This window comes from Falco peregrinus, chromosome 16, assembly GCF_023634155.1.
Source record: "Falco peregrinus isolate bFalPer1 chromosome 16, bFalPer1.pri, whole genome shotgun sequence".
Lineage (NCBI taxonomy): Eukaryota > Metazoa > Chordata > Aves > Falconiformes > Falconidae > Falco > Falco peregrinus.
The window spans coordinates 2767924-2786201 of record NC_073736.1 but is presented as its reverse complement, the minus strand read 5'-3'; the positions used below and the strand labels follow the sequence as shown (position 1 = coordinate 2786201).

General features: G+C 57.8%; 1 protein-coding gene across 6 annotated transcripts; it reads right to left on the bottom strand.

Moving 5' to 3' along the window:
- Window positions 1-1782: 1782 nt before the first annotated feature.
- RAB44 (RAB44, member RAS oncogene family) lies at window positions 1783-16044 on the bottom strand. 6 transcript variants are annotated; one of them, XM_055819651.1, is made up of 17 exons: window positions 15675-16019; window positions 14066-14291; window positions 13865-13979; window positions 13432-13603; window positions 13009-13155; window positions 12562-12655; window positions 12345-12440; window positions 11812-11999; window positions 11384-11432; window positions 10959-11053; window positions 10009-10403; window positions 6072-6665; window positions 5502-5583; window positions 5056-5170; window positions 4205-4306; window positions 3306-3382; window positions 1783-2853 (listed from the first exon to the last, which is right to left on the bottom strand). In XM_055819651.1, exons 2-17 carry the CDS (start codon window positions 14288-14290, stop codon window positions 2769-2771), a joined length of 2631 nt encoding a protein of 876 aa, XP_055675626.1. In that variant the 5' UTR covers window position 14291; window positions 15675-16019; the 3' UTR covers window positions 1783-2768. The 6 variants fall into 6 exon arrangements, with proteins under 6 accessions (XP_055675626.1, XP_055675627.1, XP_055675628.1 ...); XM_055819652.1 differs by having other exon boundaries at window positions 12562-12652; window positions 13009-13152; window positions 15675-16016; XM_055819653.1 differs by lacking the exons at window positions 1783-2853; window positions 3306-3382; window positions 4205-4306 and having other exon boundaries at window positions 5136-5263; window positions 15675-16027.
- Window positions 16045-18278: the final 2234 nt, after the last annotated feature.

The following is an 18278-nucleotide window of genomic DNA, read 5'->3' as shown; positions in this document are numbered from 1 at the left end:
GGGGTGGCAGGGCCAGGGTATTCCCGCATTTGCTGCCATCTAACGGGAAAATTCAGCCTCGACCACCTCAACTCTTCTTATTTCGCGAGGAAATAAAAAAAAATACATTTTCCTGCACCCTCCCACTGCTGCCCGGCAAGGCAGCACCCTCCGCACATAAACCCCAGAAATTCAGGTGAAGAGCAAAGCGGCTCCGATGGATGCTCCAGCGCACACACGGCTGGGAGGCACCATGGAGCCCCCCAAAAAGCACATTTTGGGGTTGACCAGGCTAAAATGGTGCTTCTCTTCCCATGCAGCACATGTGCAACATGCGCTTGAATTTATATGATTTTAACATAAACCAGCAAAGCAGAAATAGTGAAAACGGGCCCCAAAAGCCTCAGGAAAAGCCATGGTTAGGGTACCCCAAACACCGGCTCCAGGCAGAGCTCTGGGCTGAGTCGCATCAACTCCTCCTGAGGAGCTGCGGTCTCCAGGCTGCTCCCACTGCTCCATCGGGAAAAATATTTTATAATGAAATATGGGAAAGAGGGATTGGCATGGAACAGGAATATAAGTATATTGCATTAAGAAAGGAACAGGAATATAAATATATTGTATTAAGAAAGGAACGGGAATACAAGTATATTGCATTAAGAAAGGAACGGGAATATAAATATATTGTATTAAGAAAGGAAAGGGAATATAAGTATATTGCATTAAGAAAGGAATGGGAATATAAATATATTGCAAAGGAACAGGAATATAAGTATATTGCATTAAGAAAGGAATGGAAGCATAGATATATTGCATTAAGAAAGGAATGGGGGCATAAATATATTGCATTAAGAGAGGAACAGGAGCGTAAATATATTGCATTAAGGAAAAAAAAAAGTCTTTTAATGATGGAGCCAATGGAAGGTGGCTTGTGGAGGCTGCAGGAAGGCTTAGGTGCTGGAGTGGTGCAGAGGTGCCGGAGCGGTGAGATGGGGCATGCAGAGGAGAGAACTCGTCTCTAAAAGACTTAAAAATTCCTGTGCCACTGCCAAGTTGGACTCTGCCTGGTGGAGCTCATAACCCTGCCGTTTCTGAGTGTGAGCTTGGTCCACCAGCAGCCTCATTTCATCTCCACCTGCAAATCAACCCACCTGTCATTCCCACCGTCGGGTATCGCATGGAGCTGCTCCATCCAAAGGGATAATTCTGGGAGCAGCAGAACCAAGCAGCCTGCTCCCGCCCGGCTCCATGCCTTGCAGGTCTCTCCCATGGAGATTTGGCGTTGTCTGATAAAGGCTAAATTTAAACTGCAGTTTTTCCATCAACACGGACGTTAATTAGTCCCAGTCAGCCAGGCCTTTATTGGTACCGACGTCGGTACGTCGCGGAGCTTTGCAGTAGCTGCCCGCTGGGGAGTGCCAGGCAGCCCACGGATCCCACAACTGCTTGAAGCAGGGAAAGGGAAAACAGGTCCATAGACATGGCATCAGGAGCTCCCGAGCCTTGTTTCCTTGGAAAGCTGAGCTATAAACAGTTACAAACATGCAGAATGATTTTTTTTTATATTTTTTTTAATATATAGTGTCATTAGAAAACCAACCCTTGTTGTCACAGTATTTTTGTCAAGCAGAAACTGGCTACTATTATGCTTTGCCAAAATATACATATAAATAATGACAACAAAAAGCAAACTCATCCGAGCAGAATTATTCCCCCAAATCCACATGTAAGCGTAGCCTTTAAATACATCTGTTGAGCTGCTGGGCAGCAACACAACACATGCAATATATAAAAATACCGAAATAAACCACTTATATTCTTATTTATTTAGTCTGGATGTCTTTCTCTGCAAAAGTATAGTTCTCTGCATCAAGCTGTAAAAAGAAAAAAGAAAAAAAACCAACAACTGGCAATTGTGACATGGTCTTGTTTAGATTTTTCATGCTGCGTTTTAAAACTGATCCAGGATATAAAGAAGCGGCCACAGTTGCAGCAGGGCAGGGTGCAGCACCTTGCTCTTCCCTGCCCACCCTGAGACGGCTGCAATAGTGCAAAAATAGTGCAAAAAAGAGTTTTTGCTAGCATTTACCTGACCATACATTCCGCCAGCCCGGTGCTCTTTCAATTAGCCTGGACCTGCTTTTTTTTTTGATTTATTTTGAGCAAAGTTTTTAGTAGTTTTCCATCAAAACCCGTTACTGCTCACTGGCACGATGGACCAGGAAAGGGCAAAACCAGCTTTGCTGTGCCTGATCGGAGAGACTGAGCAAGTGCTTTTAGGATATATTGTGTATCTCGTCGTTCCAGACCCAATCTGATCGGATGACAAAGCCAGAGCAAAAGCCACCACTGCACAGCAGCACCGACCCCAACCCCCTCGTTTTATCCCTTGGCCTTCGGGTGACTCCCCGATGTTCATTCCTGTTATCCCAAGACTCAGCTTTGCTCCCTGCTGCTTCCCAGTGTCATTCCAGCACCTCCGATCCAGCTGGGTTCCTTTTCTGCCTCATTCCTTAGCCCGGGTTTTGTCTCCTGAAGAACGAGGTGAATTTTCCTACTTCGGGAAATCCGCCCATTTTGGAGGGCTCGTGTGCTGTGGGATAACGGCAGGAGATGGACGGGGAAGGGGCTGGGGGACAGCCAGTTCCTCCACAGTGGCTTTTGCTCAGCATCCCGGGGAGATGAGGGGGGGAAGGCACAGGTGGGGGGAGAGGTGGTGCCTCAGGGCTACTTGTACGCTTTTCTGGCTGTTGCTGCAGTTTCAGATCACAGCAAGGGCTCTGACCACATCAGCAGCAGCCCTTTTTCTTCTGGGGTGGCTTTGGTACCTCTTCTGCCTTAGCTTTCAACTCATCCTCACGAACTTTGAGCAACCTGGAAGAAAAGGAAGCAAATTAGCCAGGTGTTACCCCCCCCCAGTTTGTATCCCTGTGCTATATGTCTCGACAAACATCGGGAAAGGATGCTCAGCGTGGCTGGAAGGAGTTAGGAGCCTTCCCGGCTCACGATTTGAGAACCATGGGTTCTGCTAAAAAATGCCAACCTAAATCAAATCGCAGGCAGAATTTATTTCAGTCAACCCGTGGAGAAACCAGCAGCATCCTGAAAAAGGTTAATTTCATTAATGTCCTTGCCATGCTGGCTGTTCAGGAGACAGCGCTCATCCCCGGCTCATTCCAGCCCTGCACACGCTGCTCCGAGTTCTCCCCACGTCTGGGCACAGGGAGTCTCTGGTGATGCTAACACCCTGGTATTTGGAGTTAAAAAAGCCGGGAGGGAGCCCAGTAAATTCAGGACAGCTGGCAAAATCCAAGCACATGGCTCACCTGATGAGGCTGACCATGGACTCGGAGACGTTGTGGCCCGAGGCAGCGCTGCATTCATAAAACATGAGCTGATGCTCCTGCAAGACACAGAGCCCGGGGAGAAATGTAATATTCTTGCATTGGAATAGCTTAATATAACCATGGGACAGTCACAGTCAAGGGGGAACAGGAGGGTCTCGAGGAAACAAATAACTCAATAACTTATTTACTGGGGTATGAGGGTGAAATCCAGCTTTTCTGGTAGCTGCAACACCAACTTTTAATACCGAGGAAAAGGCTGCAGACAGAGCAAGGCGTGATGCTCTTGGGTTAGCAGAGAAAATACGGAGATGTAACTAGGTGTTCCCATGTCTTTCGTGCCTGTCAGTGACTGGTTTGGGGAAAAAAAAAGCATCTGACCCCCAATCCTACCATCTCCATTTGTAAACTGGTCAACAGATACTGGCCCAAATCCATAAATTTTAAAATTAAGTTGGTAAAGGTGAGATTCTTCTTGCCTAATTTTTATTACTCATCTATAGTTGAAGAGTTTAATCACCCTTTAAGCTTTTCAGTATCTTTAAAACAGGACAGGCTTAGTGGTTTTAGTATTTAAGTGATGCTGGGAAGACAGGTGATGCTTCACAGCAAAGATAAGAGAAGCTGAAAACGTTTTGATTTACAGATCCAGTTCCATAAACTGTTTTACTGGGATGGTGCTGATCAAAATGAAGACGGCAAGGGGAAAGCAAGGCAGGGAGGGGTGAGAGATGGGTTCAGGGACCACTTTGCACCACGGATGCACGGAAGGCGAGTTAAGGGCTTTCATGTTCCTCCGGGTGCTCAGGCTGGGGGCACCCACCCTCAACTGTCCTGCCTCGCTCGGGCGGGCAGCACATCACGGCAGGACCAGCACCCACCTTGGCCAAGCGCTCGCCCTCCTTCGTAGGGACCCGTCTCTCCGCAGCGCAGTCCGTTTTGTTCCCGAGAAGCAGAACAGCAACTCCCTCCTCTGCTCCCTCCTGGGCCATGAGAGAGGGAGGGTCAGGAGCGTGTCACCCTGCCTCGAATCACAGCCAGGGGTACCATGAAGGATGCCCACACGTTTGGGCACATAAAACCATAAATTCTTAAACGAGTTCAATAGCATTTAAGAAAGTGATTTATTTTTTTTCTCCCCCTTTAAATCATCTGTCCTGGTCTATTAACAGGGCAGGACAACTGGATGAGTTGCCCTTGTAGCGAATTCCCTTTGTGCTCAACCTCAGGAACCCTCTGGAGGATGCTCGGGCTGGGATTTATGGGCACTGAGCCAGGCAACATCCCATTTTGTTCCATTTGTTTTTGAACACTGGCTTTGTACTTGACTGGAAATCTCTGACAAGAAGTTTTTAGTAAGACACAAGTTACGTCCCATTTCCCAGGACTCAAAGTGGACTATTCTTCATTTAAAAGTGTTCTTAAAATAACTTTCAACATTTTCCATTTCCCCCTGGGGTTTTTAATTTTTAAAAAAAGTTGATCATTATCGCAACGATGCTATCAACAAATTACCCCAGGAAACACTTCAAAAATGTGAAAGTTATCACTATGAATTTAAATCCTCCGAGAAAAAATATTTTCTAGCCAAAGCAAAGCAGAACACCCTTTACAAGGGGCTTGGTCCCCCCAGCTGTCCATCCCTAACTGGTGGCAGAGGGTGGGCTGATCTTGGGGTCACCACCGGTTCCAAGACTTCGGGGGCAGAACGAGGTTTTCCCGTTTCACCCACCTGGATGCAGCTCAGCCAGTACCGCACGTCCGAGAAGGAGTACTCCGATGTGATGTCGTACATCAGCACCACCCCGTCCGCTTTCCGAAAAAACTGCTTGGTGACACTGTGGTACCTGCGTGCATGTTAAACCATCACCGATACGGTCCAAAGGAGGTTTTGCCTAGGAGCGATCTGAAATCCCAGTGGGAAAGCTGGGAATGCGCGTCTACAAAAAAAGGCAAAGCCCAGATTTTGCTCTTATCCTGATTGCTGAGGCTGTACAAACAGCCCAAGTGCTTGTTTATATCTTAATTACTTCCTTTATTATGCTTTATCAGATCACATACTGCAAAGTCCCTCCTGACCCTTGCTCAGCAAAGCCAGCATCGTCCATCACCACGGCATCCGCCAGGAAAAAGAAAACCACAGGCTGCTCTCCGCAAGCAGACAGCACAGCACCTCACCTTTCCTGACCAGCTGAGTCCCACAGGCGGAGAGCAAAGCGCCTGTTGTCCACGATGAGGTGTTTGATCTGATAATCCAGCCCTAGGGAACACAAAGAGGGATGTTCTGATGCTGTAGCGTTCAGCCCTGTGGCAGGGGATGGATGGAGAAGGCCCGTGGGGCAGTTGTGGTCTGAGGCTGCAGCTCAAGGGCCTCATCCCAAGAGAACCTCCAGGTTTTAGCTCTTTAGCGGTGGGATTTTGGGAAGGTCTCTGATCTCACAATGAATAAAACCAGGTTGGTTAAGAGAGGAAAACACAGAGGAAAGGCAAAGCAGAGAGAAAAGCACTGGGGCTGCCGGTATCGGTGCCCTAGAGAGGGCATGGAGGACCAGCACCGCCTGCTCATGAGCATCCAGACGTGTGATGCTGGTGGTCCTACGTGGTCCTTGGTTGCATTGCACGCTTGGCATGAGCTGTAACATGTGTGTAGCGAACACCAGCAGCTTGCGGGGTGGAGGGAAGGGAATGGCAATGGAGACCCCCAGGTGGGTGCAGAGCTGTGCTGGAGAGGAGCTGGAGGACACCTACCTACTGTGGCAGTGAGGTGCGGGTTGAAGGTGTCGGCGTGCAAGCGGTACAGGAACGATGTTTTGCCCACATGGGAGTCCCCAACAAAGAGCACGTTGTAGAGGTGGTCTGGGTCCAGGGGGGCTTCAGGACTACCCCTCAGGGCAGCTCCTGACCAACCTGCAGTCACAGCCCTTGGCTCTCCTGGGCTGGGCTCACCTTCTGAACTTGTTTTCCACCCAGCCTCTTGCATCTTCTCCTGTTGACCAACACTGAGGTCTTCGCTCTGTTCTGGCAAGAGCCGCCCCTGGGGCTGGGTGCTGCTGTGGGCTGCATCCCCCAGTGCACAGTCTCTGAAGACCATCCCCAGCTGATCATTCCCAGCATCTTCCTCCTGTTGGACCCTCGTGTGAAGGGTTAATGCTGGTGGCACCTCTTGTTTTGGAGGCTCAGCAGGTCTGGCAGCTACCTGCTCTGTTTCCATCACATGCTGTGGCTTCTCCTCCGGCTGCTGGGAAGCAGCATGAACCACCATCACCTTATCTGCCTGTGCGGAGACCTGCTCCCGGAGCTCGCTTTGGGCTGCCTGTCCCGAAGCACGTAGCTGCCACACATCTGGAACGAGAACATCCTCCTGCATCGCCGTTCCCAGCTTTAGCGTGCTGATTTGTAACGGCACCTCAGAGACGGGGGGAGCCAGCGCAGACACAGGGTCATCACAGCCTTGCTTTGGCCCTAGACCCTGAGGTTCCACTAAACTCCTTGCCCCTGCCTCCAGCGCCTCTGCCTGCACCACTTCCAGCCCTGGAGCTCCATCCAGAGGCCTGCCCTCCGCAGCAATCCTCCCTCCCCGCAGTAATCCCAGAGTCTGGGGATCCTCCAGGATCTGCCCATCCTGGCCAGTGAGTGCTCCCAGCTTTGCTCCCGGCTCAGGACCCTTGCCAGCAGTGGCGTGCTCAGGGCATGAAGCACCCTCAGCCGGGGGGGACACGTGTGCCCCCGCAGCAGCTCCCTCCCAAGGACCCCTGGCGTGGGCAGCACACAGACCTGCCTCTGGACCCGGAGCCTGGCTCTGCTCCACTGCCCACAGCCCAGCGGCGCCCAGGGGTGCCAGATCTGCCCCCATGCTCCATCCTGAGGTTGATTTCAGCTCCTCCTCCTCTGTAGGTGGCTGCACTTTTGCATCAGTGCCCTGAGCCTCCAGCGTGCCCAGGATGACAGCCTCCTCCCCTGGCCGCACGCCCGCAGCAGCCCCCTCTCCCTGCGGATCAAGCCCAGGCTCGTGGGGCAGCTCACGCTCACCCTCTGCTCGTTCCCCGTCCTCAGCCTCCTCTATGAGATGTATGGCTGCAGGCTCTCCCCCTTGATGGGGGGTTTCTGGGCTGGCACCCCCAGGCAGCTGCACATCTGCCTGGGCATCCTCTGCCTCCACCAGTTCCAGTAGCTCTGCTCTGTCGCCCTGAGCCGGGGGTTGCACATCTGGAGCCACGCTCACTCCCTGCTCTGTCCCTGGGGAACTGACCTCGCTCAGGAGCTGCAGACCTGACTCCAAGCTTCCTTCTGGAGCCAGTCTGAGCTCATCCACCTCTGCAACCAGCTGCACGTTGCCATCAGTGCCCTGAGCCTCCAGCGTGCCCAGGATGACAGCCTCCTCCCCTGGCCGCACGCCCGCAGCAGCCCCCTCTCCCTGCGGATCAAGCCCAGGCTCGTGGGGCAGCTCACGCTCACCCTCTGCTCGTTCCCCATCCTCAGCCTCCTCTACGAGATGTATGGCTGCTCCTTGGGGGGTTTCTGGGCTGGTACCCCCATGCAGCCGTGCGTCTGCCTGGGCATCCTCTGCCTCCACCAGTTCCAGTGCCTGAGCCTTAACTGGGAACATCCCACACGGGTCTGGGCTCCCTGCAGATGTTCCTGCTGGGGAAGGGCCCTCGCCGTGCACCGCAGCAGCGCCCATTTCTCCCCCCAGCCCTAACTCTGGTTTATCCTCCTCCCCCAGTGGCTGCACACCCGGAGCCCCCCTCCCTCCCTGCTCCAGCCCCCAGGAGCCGACCTCACTCGGGGGCTGCAGAGCTGCCTCCACCTCTGCAAGCAGCTGCACGTAGGCATCGCCGCTCTGCGCCTCCAGCGGTTGCACATCTGTTCCCGCTCCACCTTCCTGCACACGGGTGGGGGGCAATGCCACTGGCCATGGCGCCCCTGCACCCATGTGCCCCCCCCATGACGTGTCTCCCCCTGCAGACTCACCGGGTGGCTCCATCACCCTGAGCCACATTACCTCCACCTCGGCCTCGGCCCCGGCTCTGCTGCTCCCTCCTCGCTGAGCCTGGGCTGGCAGCACGTCAGCATCCCAGGCTTCTCCCGGGAGCTGCAGCTCCTCCAGCATCCCGGGGCCAGGAGCCACCGTCACCTCGGGGAAGGCACCGTCACCCTGGGCTGCTCCCATTTGCATCTCATCCTGGGATGGTGGCTCTGGCTCCAGGTGCTCTCCTGGCTTTATTTCAAGTCTCTCGGAGAGCCCCAATGGCAGGGCAGCCTCTTCCCCCAGCGCCGTGCCCGTGGGCTGTGCACACTCACCCGGAGCCACAGCTGGATGAGGCTCATCCGTGGTGAGCCACCATCCCACTACCAGGCCTGCCTCCCCGGCCTCAGGTGGCCCCACACCTGCCTCCAGATTTTCTCCCTGGTTTAATGCCGCTTCCTCAGCTTCTCCCAGGACCTGTGCCTTTTCCCAGCCTGTTTTTTCCTGCGTCCATCCTGCCCCCCTCCACCTCCATCCATGCCTGCTCCCCTGCCTCCATCCGTGTCCCCTCTCCTGCCTCCATCCGTGTCTCCTGCTCTCCTGCCTCCATCCATGCCTGCTCCCCTGCCTCCATCTGTGCCTGCTCCCCTGCCTCCATCCATGCCTGCTCCCCTGCCTCCATCCGTGCCTCCTGCTCCCCTGCCTCCGTCCGTGCCTCCTGCTCTCCTGCCTCCATCCGTGCCTCCTGCTCTCCTGCCTCCATCCGTGCCTGCTCCCCTGCCTCCATCCGTGCCTCCTGCTCTCCTGCCTCCATCTGTGTCTCCTGCTCCCCTGCCTCCATCCGTGTCTCCTGCTCCCCTGCCTCCATCCGTGTCTCCTGCTCTCCTGCCTCCATCCGTGCCTCCTGCTCTCCTGCCTCCATCCATGCCTGCTCCCCTGCCTCCATCCGTGTCTCCTGCTCCCCTGCCTCCATCCGTGCCTCCTGCTCTCCTGCCTCCATCCGTGCCTCCTGCTCTCCTGCCTCCATCCGTGCCTGCTCCCCTGCCTCCATCCGTGCCTCCGGCTCCCCTGCCTCCATCCGTGCCTGCTCTCCTGCCTCCATCCGTGTCTCCTGCTCTCCTGCCTCCATCCGTGCCTCCTGCTCCCCTGCCTCCATCCGTGCCTCCTGCTCTCCTGCCTCCATCCGTGCCTGCTCCCCTGCCTCCATCCGTGCCTCCTGCTCTCCTGCCTCCATCCGTGCCTGCTCTCCTGCCTCCATCCGTGCCTCCTGCTCCCCTGCCTCCATCCGTGCCTGCTCTCCTGCCTCCATCCGTGTCTCCTGCTCTCCTGCCTCCATCCGTGCCTCCTGCTCCCCTGCCTCCATCCGTGCCTCCTGCTCCCCTGCCTCCATCCGTGTCTCCTGCTCTCCTGCCTCCATCCGTGCCTCCTGCTCCCCTGCCTCCATCCATGCCTCCTGCTCCCCTGCCTCCATCTGTGCCTCCTGCTCTCCTGCCTCCATCCATGCCTCCTGCTCTCCTGCCTCCATCCATGCCTCCTGCTCTCCTGCCTCCATGCTTTCTCCCAGTGCTCCTTGCAGATGCTCAGCCACCTGTAACATCAGCTCCTTCGCACCAGCACCTTTTCCTTGTGAGAATAACATCCTCTGCACCTCCTCCGGGCTCTCCCCCTGCTCTGCCCCTGGCTCCTGATCCCTGAGGTGCCCAGCTCCCATGGACGCACCAGCCTGTGTCACGTCTGGAGCACAAAGCTCAGCCGCAGCTGGTCCCTCGTTCAGGTCTCCTTCAAACACCTTGTGACCAGTGTGGCTGGGGAGGGTGTCTGGCAGGACCCCAGGAGTTGTGCCTTGGGCTGTGCCTTTCTCCAGCCCCATTTGGGGCTCAGCGTCATCCTGGAGGTGATGGGCAGTGTCTGCCGGTGTGGGGGGTGCACCCAGTGCCTGTGGCTTCAGCTGTTTGCTCAGAGCCACTATTGCATCATTCATCTCTCTTAGCAAAGAGCTTTGGTCAGAAAAGCATTCCTCCTTCAGAGATTCTGGGAAGGGGTCCTCTTCTGCAGAGCTTGCTCTCCTCGGGGAGCCCAGAAGGCTTATTTCTGCTGGCTGCATTTCCCAAACCCTGGAGAAGGCAGAAAATGTAGGGGTCAGCCCAGTCCCCACGTTGGGCTCCATCTCCCTCCTGCCCACCTGGGCTGATACCAGGGGGTCTCTGATCTACGCCCCCCCCCCCCCCCCCATCCCTCTCCAAACCCCATTTCATTGAGCCCCCGGGTGTACTGGAGGCTCACGTGGGCAGCGATGGTGACAGGGAAAGGGGGATGCACACCCACGGAGCCTGACCCAGGGCCGTATCCTGCCCAGCAAGTGAGCGTGCCTCTTCCCAGGCTCCGCGTTCACACTATCGGAGATGAAAAGACAACTCCTGGCCAGATGTGCTGGGTGCCTGAGCCAAGGGGGTGATGCAGGGCGACAAGCTGGGGCAAGAGATCTGATCTCTGGGGTGAGAGATGAGCGAGTGGAAAAGGAGCATTAAAGGGACTAAATATCGTGTTTTCCCTGGGGAGGGTGGAGGACTTGGTGCTCAGCACCAGCTCGCAGACCTCGGGAGCGCAAGCTGAAGCAGCAGCTGGTGCTCAGGACCCCTTACACTCGGTGGGTGCTCAGGACCCCTTACACTTGGTGGGTGCTCTTGGATTTGGGCTTGCCGCCGTGGGACCCCAGCCTGATCCACATCTCGGAGCGGTATTTCTCTCTCTTCTCTGGACTCATCTGCAGTGAACAGGGTGGGAAGAGGAGAGAGAAAAGCGTTGGGCGAGGGAGCGCTTCTACCTGAATCGATGCTGAGCTCTCTGGCAGGTATCCAGGTGTACTCACCCAAAATCTTGGGGGTACCAGCACTAAGGGGCTGCTACCCCCCTCCCTTCCCAAACACCTGTATGGCACCATGCCGACCCAGTTTGAGCAAGCTTTTAGGGGAGGCACTGCCTCTGCTGCAGCAGCACCCCGTGCTCTTGGGCTCTCCGGCAGCCCCAAACCAAACAGCACAAGGCTCCGGAGCACGGACACCCTGTCCCATCCCCATGCTCCCAGTTGAAGTACCTGTGGGGACACTGGTGTCTCGCCAGGCAGCTCTGCCACCGCTCTGTCCCTGCAAACACAGAGCACAGGGGTGAAAGTGGCTATTGCATCCCATTCACCACGTCCATCCCTGCCCCAGGAGCAGCAATGGGCTGGAGCAGGACAGCAAAACCCACGACCCATGGATCAGTCCCGGCTGGGTCCCTCTGGGTGAAGGACATCCCCATCTCTGCTGGCACTGCCCTCGGGAGACACGTTCAGTGCGTGGTGCTGACAGTCCTGGCTTTTTTTCTGATGCTTTTCACATCAAGCCACACTTAATCTGCACCGTGGAGACCATTGAAGCACCGTGATGGCTGAGACCCATCAAACTCATTTCTCCATCTGCTGCAACCCCCAGGGGCAAATCACGGCACGAAGAGGGACACGATGCTCACTCAGCTCCTCACCCCAGCTCCTCCGCCTGCTCCCAAGCCACGGCTGCTCTCGCTGTCCGCAGGCGCCCGTGGGTCTGCTGGAGCTGCTGGTGGAGGTGCTGCAGGCGGTCCTCCAGCACCCGGTTGCTCTCCTCCAGCTGCTGGTTTTCGGTGCTGGTGGCTTGCTGCGTGCTGCGGAGGCTGCGGCACCGTGTCTCCAGCTGCGGGATGGCAACCAGGACACTCACACCCCGCCAGAACCCCCGTGCAAAACAAAAATAAATAAAAAAAAAAAAGGTGGATAACCTTCTCCTCTAGACCTGGGGCTGAATTTCCCTGCCACCCTCCAAGAGTGGTGGGTGGGAAACTCAGCTTGGGTCCTCTGGGGATGGAGGGGATGGCAAAGGTGGGGATGGAGGTCCTATGTGACAACCTGCATCAGGGGCTGGTGGGGACAGACCGGGATCAGCTGTACAGCTCCGTGCTGCTGTTACAGCCCGGCTGGGGTAGCCCATAGGCACAAAGGGGGGCTGGGGGCTGGGGGCTGGGGGCTGGGGCCATCTCACCTCCATCTGCGCCGTGACCAAGCGCTGCACCTCCCTCTCGCTGGCATCCAGCACTCGCTGCAGCTCTGCGCCGTGCCGGTGGCTCCGGGCCATGCTCTGGGATGGCAACAAGGACATCAGCACCCACTCACCCATCCGGGAGCTGCCGTGGGGGGTCGGGGGTGCTGGATGCCCCCCGGCATGGGCAGCAAGGGGAGAGGAGCAGCCAGTGCCCCACCTCCTGCTCCAGCCGCTGCTGCTCCTGCCGAATCTGCTGCTCCAGGGCCTCGCAGAGCTGCTGCACCTCCTTGTCGTGCTCGGCCACGCGCCTGCTGGGGACAGCAGGGCCGGGGGGGGGGGTGGTCAGACCCTGCTGCAGTGGGTGCTGGCCCCTGGGACCCCACATCGCCCACGGGAGCTGCAGCCGGGTTTGCCTGGAGGGGTTCACCCCGCAAGGACCGTCCAGCAGCCCCAGTCCGGCACTTTTGCCATCCCACGAGTGACTGCAGAGGGAGCCGGACCCCAGACATCAGCTCCCAGGGAAACCTCCACTCCAGCCACTGGTGGAGAAGCACCCCAGTTTCTCCCTCCTTGGGTACGTCTCCACGGCTGGGGTGAGCAGGGGCCCCATCCCTGTCCCCATCCTTCGCACCCCGTCCCTCTCCGCTGCCCTGGCGTGACTCACGTGTTCAGGGTCACCTCCAATGCCGCCTTCTTGCTCCTGGCTTCCTGGATGCGGTGCCTCATCTTGGCCAGAAAGTCCTCCAGGTTGCCCAGGAGTTGGGGTTCATCCTGCCGGAGCTTCACCCAGAGCTGCCATATCTCCTGTCTGCTGGGAAAGGGGGGTTTTGTGGTGAGCATCCCCCCCCCGAACCCCCCCAAGCTGGGCCAGCTCTGGGGTGCTGGGTCGTTTAGCTCGCACCGTTCAGGATGTGCGGTCCTGGGGGACAGGTGAGCATTGGGGTGATCGTGATCCTGTCTCCTGCTCCTGTGCTTGGGCCAAAGGCACCTCCAAGCCACTGCTGGGCTTGCTGCCTGCACGGAGACCTCCCGCCCCAAGCCTTTCCATCCTGCAGGACACCCATGGGTGCTAAACAGGGTGGCTTACTCATCAGAGACACTGTCCATGCCCAGCTGCTCCATAAAGGCGGCGAAGTGTCTCTGCTCCTCGCTGTCCGCCCCCTCCAACGCCGGGCTGGGGAGGACCAAGCGGACCCTCCGGGATGCTGTTTTCCGCCGGCGGTGGCCCATGGCAGCTTTGTGGGAGCTCAGGAACTGCCCTGCTGACAGATACCCCCAAACCCTCCGTGTCCGGCCAGGGGGACAACAAAGCCCAAACCCCAACACTTCTCACCCTGTGGCCCCAATAAGCCGCTGCAGCACAATAGAGCGAGTCATGGGCTGAGACCCAGGCACGGGGACACTTTTTGGGTCATCCTGTGCCACCCAGCAAGGGGAGAGTTTCAGGTTCCCCCTGGCAAAGCACCGAGGCTGTGTCCAGGATCAGCCCAGGCTGCTCGGAGATGCGTGCTGGCACTTACGGAGCCCGGCAGTGAACTCCTCAGTGCTTAACTGCCCGGTGCCGGCAGCATCCAGCCCATCGAAGACGAGCTCCAGCTCCTCTGTGCTGCACGGGAAATTTTCCTCCTGCAATTTCTAAAACCAAACCAAATCAGGGGAAAAACCTACCCATCATCCAGCTTCCAGCCACCCCGGTAGCATTTGACATCCCCATCCCATACCTGCATGTCCGAGCGGGTGACAAACCCCGCCTGGTCCTTGTCCCGCTCCCTGAAGATGTCCTGCACTCTCTGCACCATTTCGGATGCCCACGGGGGCTCTTCGCCGGGGCCGGGGGCTGCTGCCAGTGCCTCACCGGAGCCTTCACGCAGCTGCTTGCGCCGGCTGGAGCCCAAGCGCCGGCCCTTGGCAGCCGCCCGCCGCTCGGATGTGGCTGCTGGCTCCATCCTGCCAAGGGGCAAACCGGTGCTGAGCCTCGGCCGGCTCCCTGCTTGCCAGAGCCCTTTGCTCCGGCGTGGGGGGACCCAGCTAGAAACTCGTTTTGGCTGGTGTGAAGGGCCCCAGGTTTGGCAATAGGAAGAGGCGCTTATCTCTGATTGCGCAGCACAAACGGAGCCTCCACCAGCAGCGAGCACCAGCCATCCCTGCCGGCTTCAAGCCTAGCACCCGCCGGGCGAGCAGCTTCTCCTGCCACTGGCCAAGTGGTCACCCCAGATCTCCCCTGCTTTGCCCTGGCTACAGAGGATGCGCAGGGCACCGGCACTGCCGGGGCTCGAGGGCCAACCGGGAGGTGACACTGGCAAAGGACCAGCCAAGGCGATGCTGGAGGTCTGGGCAAGACGTGGCGGTTCTACCTGCATCCTCAAGCACATCAGCAGCTTTTAAAATTCCTCCCCCCAGCTCTCAGGGCTGTGAGTCACCTCCGGGGAGAGCTGCCCGAGACCTCGGCTGCTTCTCATCACGCCTTCGTGCTTGCCCCGGCTTGTGGGAGTTGAGCTCAGGACCCCCCCACACCCCCGGCGCCCCCCTCCCCATCCTGGGTGGGTAGCAGCGTCACCAGCAGCCACCGTGCCATCGCCGTGAGGGTTGTTCTCTGCATGGCAAAGCCAAAAAACCAAACGAGGGAAACCGCAGCCCCGGAGAGCAGTGACGAGAGCGGGGGCCATGCTGGCGCCGGCCGCAGCCCAGCTTTCCGCTCCCCACCTGGGGAGACCCCCGGCTGTGCCAGCCCCCTGCCCCTTTCCTTTTGCAATGGCCATTCTACTAAATCCCCAAGTGCACCAAAAACGTGGGAATAAGCCCCAAACCCATCCTCTTCCCCTTAAAGCATGAGGGTCTTGGGCAATTGCTGGAGTCCCACTGGACACTGGGGCTGGGGGGGGCAGAAGCCAGGTGCCTTCTGGTGGTCCCAGCCTCCCAGAGAGCAGAAGTGGGAGCTCTGGGGGGCAAGTGGGGTTGTTTATGGTGTGGAGAAGCCCCCAGTTACCTGCCCCAGCCCTGGGGCGGGGGAGGGGTGGGGGGGGCAAGCTGAACCCACCGCACCAGAGAGGCACGGAATGAGAAGGGGGGGCTGGGCTGGGAGCTGCGCACGCCCCAGCCCTGGCTGTGCAGGGATCCCTGCGGCATTACTGATTCCTGGCGACCTGCCCCCCCCTCAAAACACCCCACGCTGCTCCCAGCCGTCAGAAAAGGGACACCAGACACAATCCCCCGACAGGTAGCGAGAAAAACCTCCCCCCAGCTCACTGGTAGGAATTAAAAATCAAGTTTTCCTGGCTTTTCTCTTGTTTAAGGTGATACAGGAGTTATCCCCGGAGCAGCAGAACTCACCTTTCCCACCTGCCGAGGGGGACCCTCAGGTCCGGGGTGCGCGGGCTGGCGAGGATGCTGCTCCCACGCCGAGGGTGTTTGTCCTGCCCCGTGCCGGGGTGCTCACCCCTCTCTTACCCAAGGCGGCTTTCCGTTTTCGGGTTACGCTCAACTGCCGGTGCTCACACGTTTCCTGTTTGCTACGTTGCAAGCGGGGTGCGGGAAGGGCCTGTCCGGAGGGTCCCTGTCCCCCCAGCCCCCCGATCCCAAAGCAGAGGCACCGGAGGCATCTCCAGCAGAATTCCCCATCCTTTCCTTCCGTATTTGCAATAGTCCAGCCAAGGCTGGGAGGCGTTTGGGGCAGAGGAAAAGCAGCAGAGAAACAGCAAACACTATTTTAAGAGCCCCAATAAGCCGAAGGACAAGTCTTGATATAACCCGCCGGTTATAGCATCCTACCGAAGACCGGGCAAACCTGCAAACCTCCCCCACGAGGTTCTTTGGACCCAGGATTTGGAGGTTCCCCTTCGCTGTGCTGCTCACACCAACGTTTTTTCAAGGCTCCTGCCTGAATCATTAACTCAGTTTAAAGCTGGCACCAAACACGCCGACTGCCCCCACCCCCTGGCAAGGGCGTGGGGGGGGGCAGGTGGGTTCTGTGCATTTTTCCCTCGCTTTAACTGCAAAATGAGAGAGATTCCAAGCAAGGGGAAACGCTAATTACTATCTCTAGGTTATAACTAGGATTCCCATCCCCTGGCTCATGGCGCAGGCATGGAGCAGGAGCCGTGGGGTGGAGGGTGATGCCCTCCCCGTCTCCCCCCATCCAAGCTGGGAACCGGCTGCGGGGGTGCCCAGCCCCATCGCACCCTCCTGGGACCCCAGCCCAGCAGCAGCCAGCTCAGGGGCGTCTGCAGGCGGGTGGAGGGCTCAGCTCTTTCTTCTCCGCTCTCCCAACAAAGCTGGCACTGGTTCTCCCAGGTGGAAGCAACCCCGCAGCCAGGCTGGGGTGCTCAGCTCGCAAAAGCCACCTCTGAACTCAGCTTGTCACCGTGTCTCGCAGCCCCCGGGGCTGTGCGCTGCCACATGAGGGCTGAATTTTGGCTTGGCTTTGCCTAAGGATGCTTTTTGGGGGAAAACCCCTCAATACCCCTGGGAGAGCTCCCCGATTCCTGTGCTCTGCCCAGCAAGACTCCGGCATCTTGCTCCCAGCTGCCGAGCCCTGCCAGCAGCCCGTGCTGCGGTGGGAGGGCACGATCCAGCCCCACAGCACCAATAGCCCCCTCCAGCCCCGAGGAGGTGCCCAGCAGGTCCCAGTGAAAGGGGATTGAATATGGTGGGGAAAGGAGAGGAAGCACCTGACCCTCCTCCCAGCCCCTCTCAGCCATCGTGGCAGGTTGGTCCCTGCGTCCTCGCTCTGCGCTGAGGCTGGGCTGGGAAAGCAGCAAAATACAACCTGGGCTGAAAGCACAAGGTTTCCATCCATCCCTCAGCTGCTGGAAGCCCGGCACCGTTTTGCATCCCCAAAGCGGAGGGAACATGGTCCTCTTCGACCTGGGTGAGGAGATGCAGGGCTGGAGTCTCCCGGGGGGATGCAAAACTCCAGCAGAGGTACCAGCTCCCCCCCGCCCAGCAGAGCCAGAGCCTGGCTGTCCTCAGAGCCCCACAAATGGTGACAAAGGACTATTTGCTGATTTATTTCTCGCTGCCTCCGCTGCTGCTCATTGGGAGCAGCAGGCAGCAGCCAAGGGGGCTGCGAGGACTGACACGAGGAACATTAAAAGGGCTAAATCTGTAGGACTTAGCAGCAGCTAAAAGGCAGCAGGATTGTGCTCTGCAAACATTTCAAGGGGCATCAGCATGTGGGGGTGTCACCCAGCACCGTGGGGACCGGCAGGTGCCTTAGGGAGCCTCAGCTGAAGGATGACAGACGGTTGTTACCATCAAAATTTTGTTTTCACCTGGATCCTCTGCAAACAGGGTCATTTACCACATCAGCCGTAACGAGCTCACAGCCCACACGTGAGCCTTGCTCGGTCCTCAGAGGAAGCAGCTGACGGTGGATCCAGGGGATCCAGTCCTGGCATCCAGCAGCTCCAGTCTCAGCCAGGACTCGGTGCTGCCACAGCACAGGGCACCCAGGACCCCCTTAAGGGGGGGGGGTGTGTGTGACCAGCTGGCCATGGCTAACAGCCACCTGCCCACGAGGCACTGAGGGTGAGGAGCAGAGGACCAGGGTCACAGCAAGGGAGGGGGAATTCTGTGAGCAGCAGAGGAGCCCACATGCACACAGGGGTCCCACGGTGAGATCCCACACGGCTTGCACTGGCAGCACCGATCCTGCACCCAGCTGTCCCAAGGAAGCAGAGCAAAGCATGTGGGTTGTGGGGAAGGTTTTGCCCCCCCCAGCTCCCCCTCCCCCACTTGGATGTTTCATGGTGGAGAAGAGTCACCCAGGGCTGTACCAGCCCCTTCCCACAGCTGGGCTTGTGCTGCCACCACCCCAAAGGCAGCACCCCCAGAGTGACCCCCTCACCCCCAAGCAGAGACCCCAACCAGAGCACCCTCCTCCCCACAGCCAGACCCTGCTCCCAGCACCACTCTCTATGAACCCAGAGACACGGC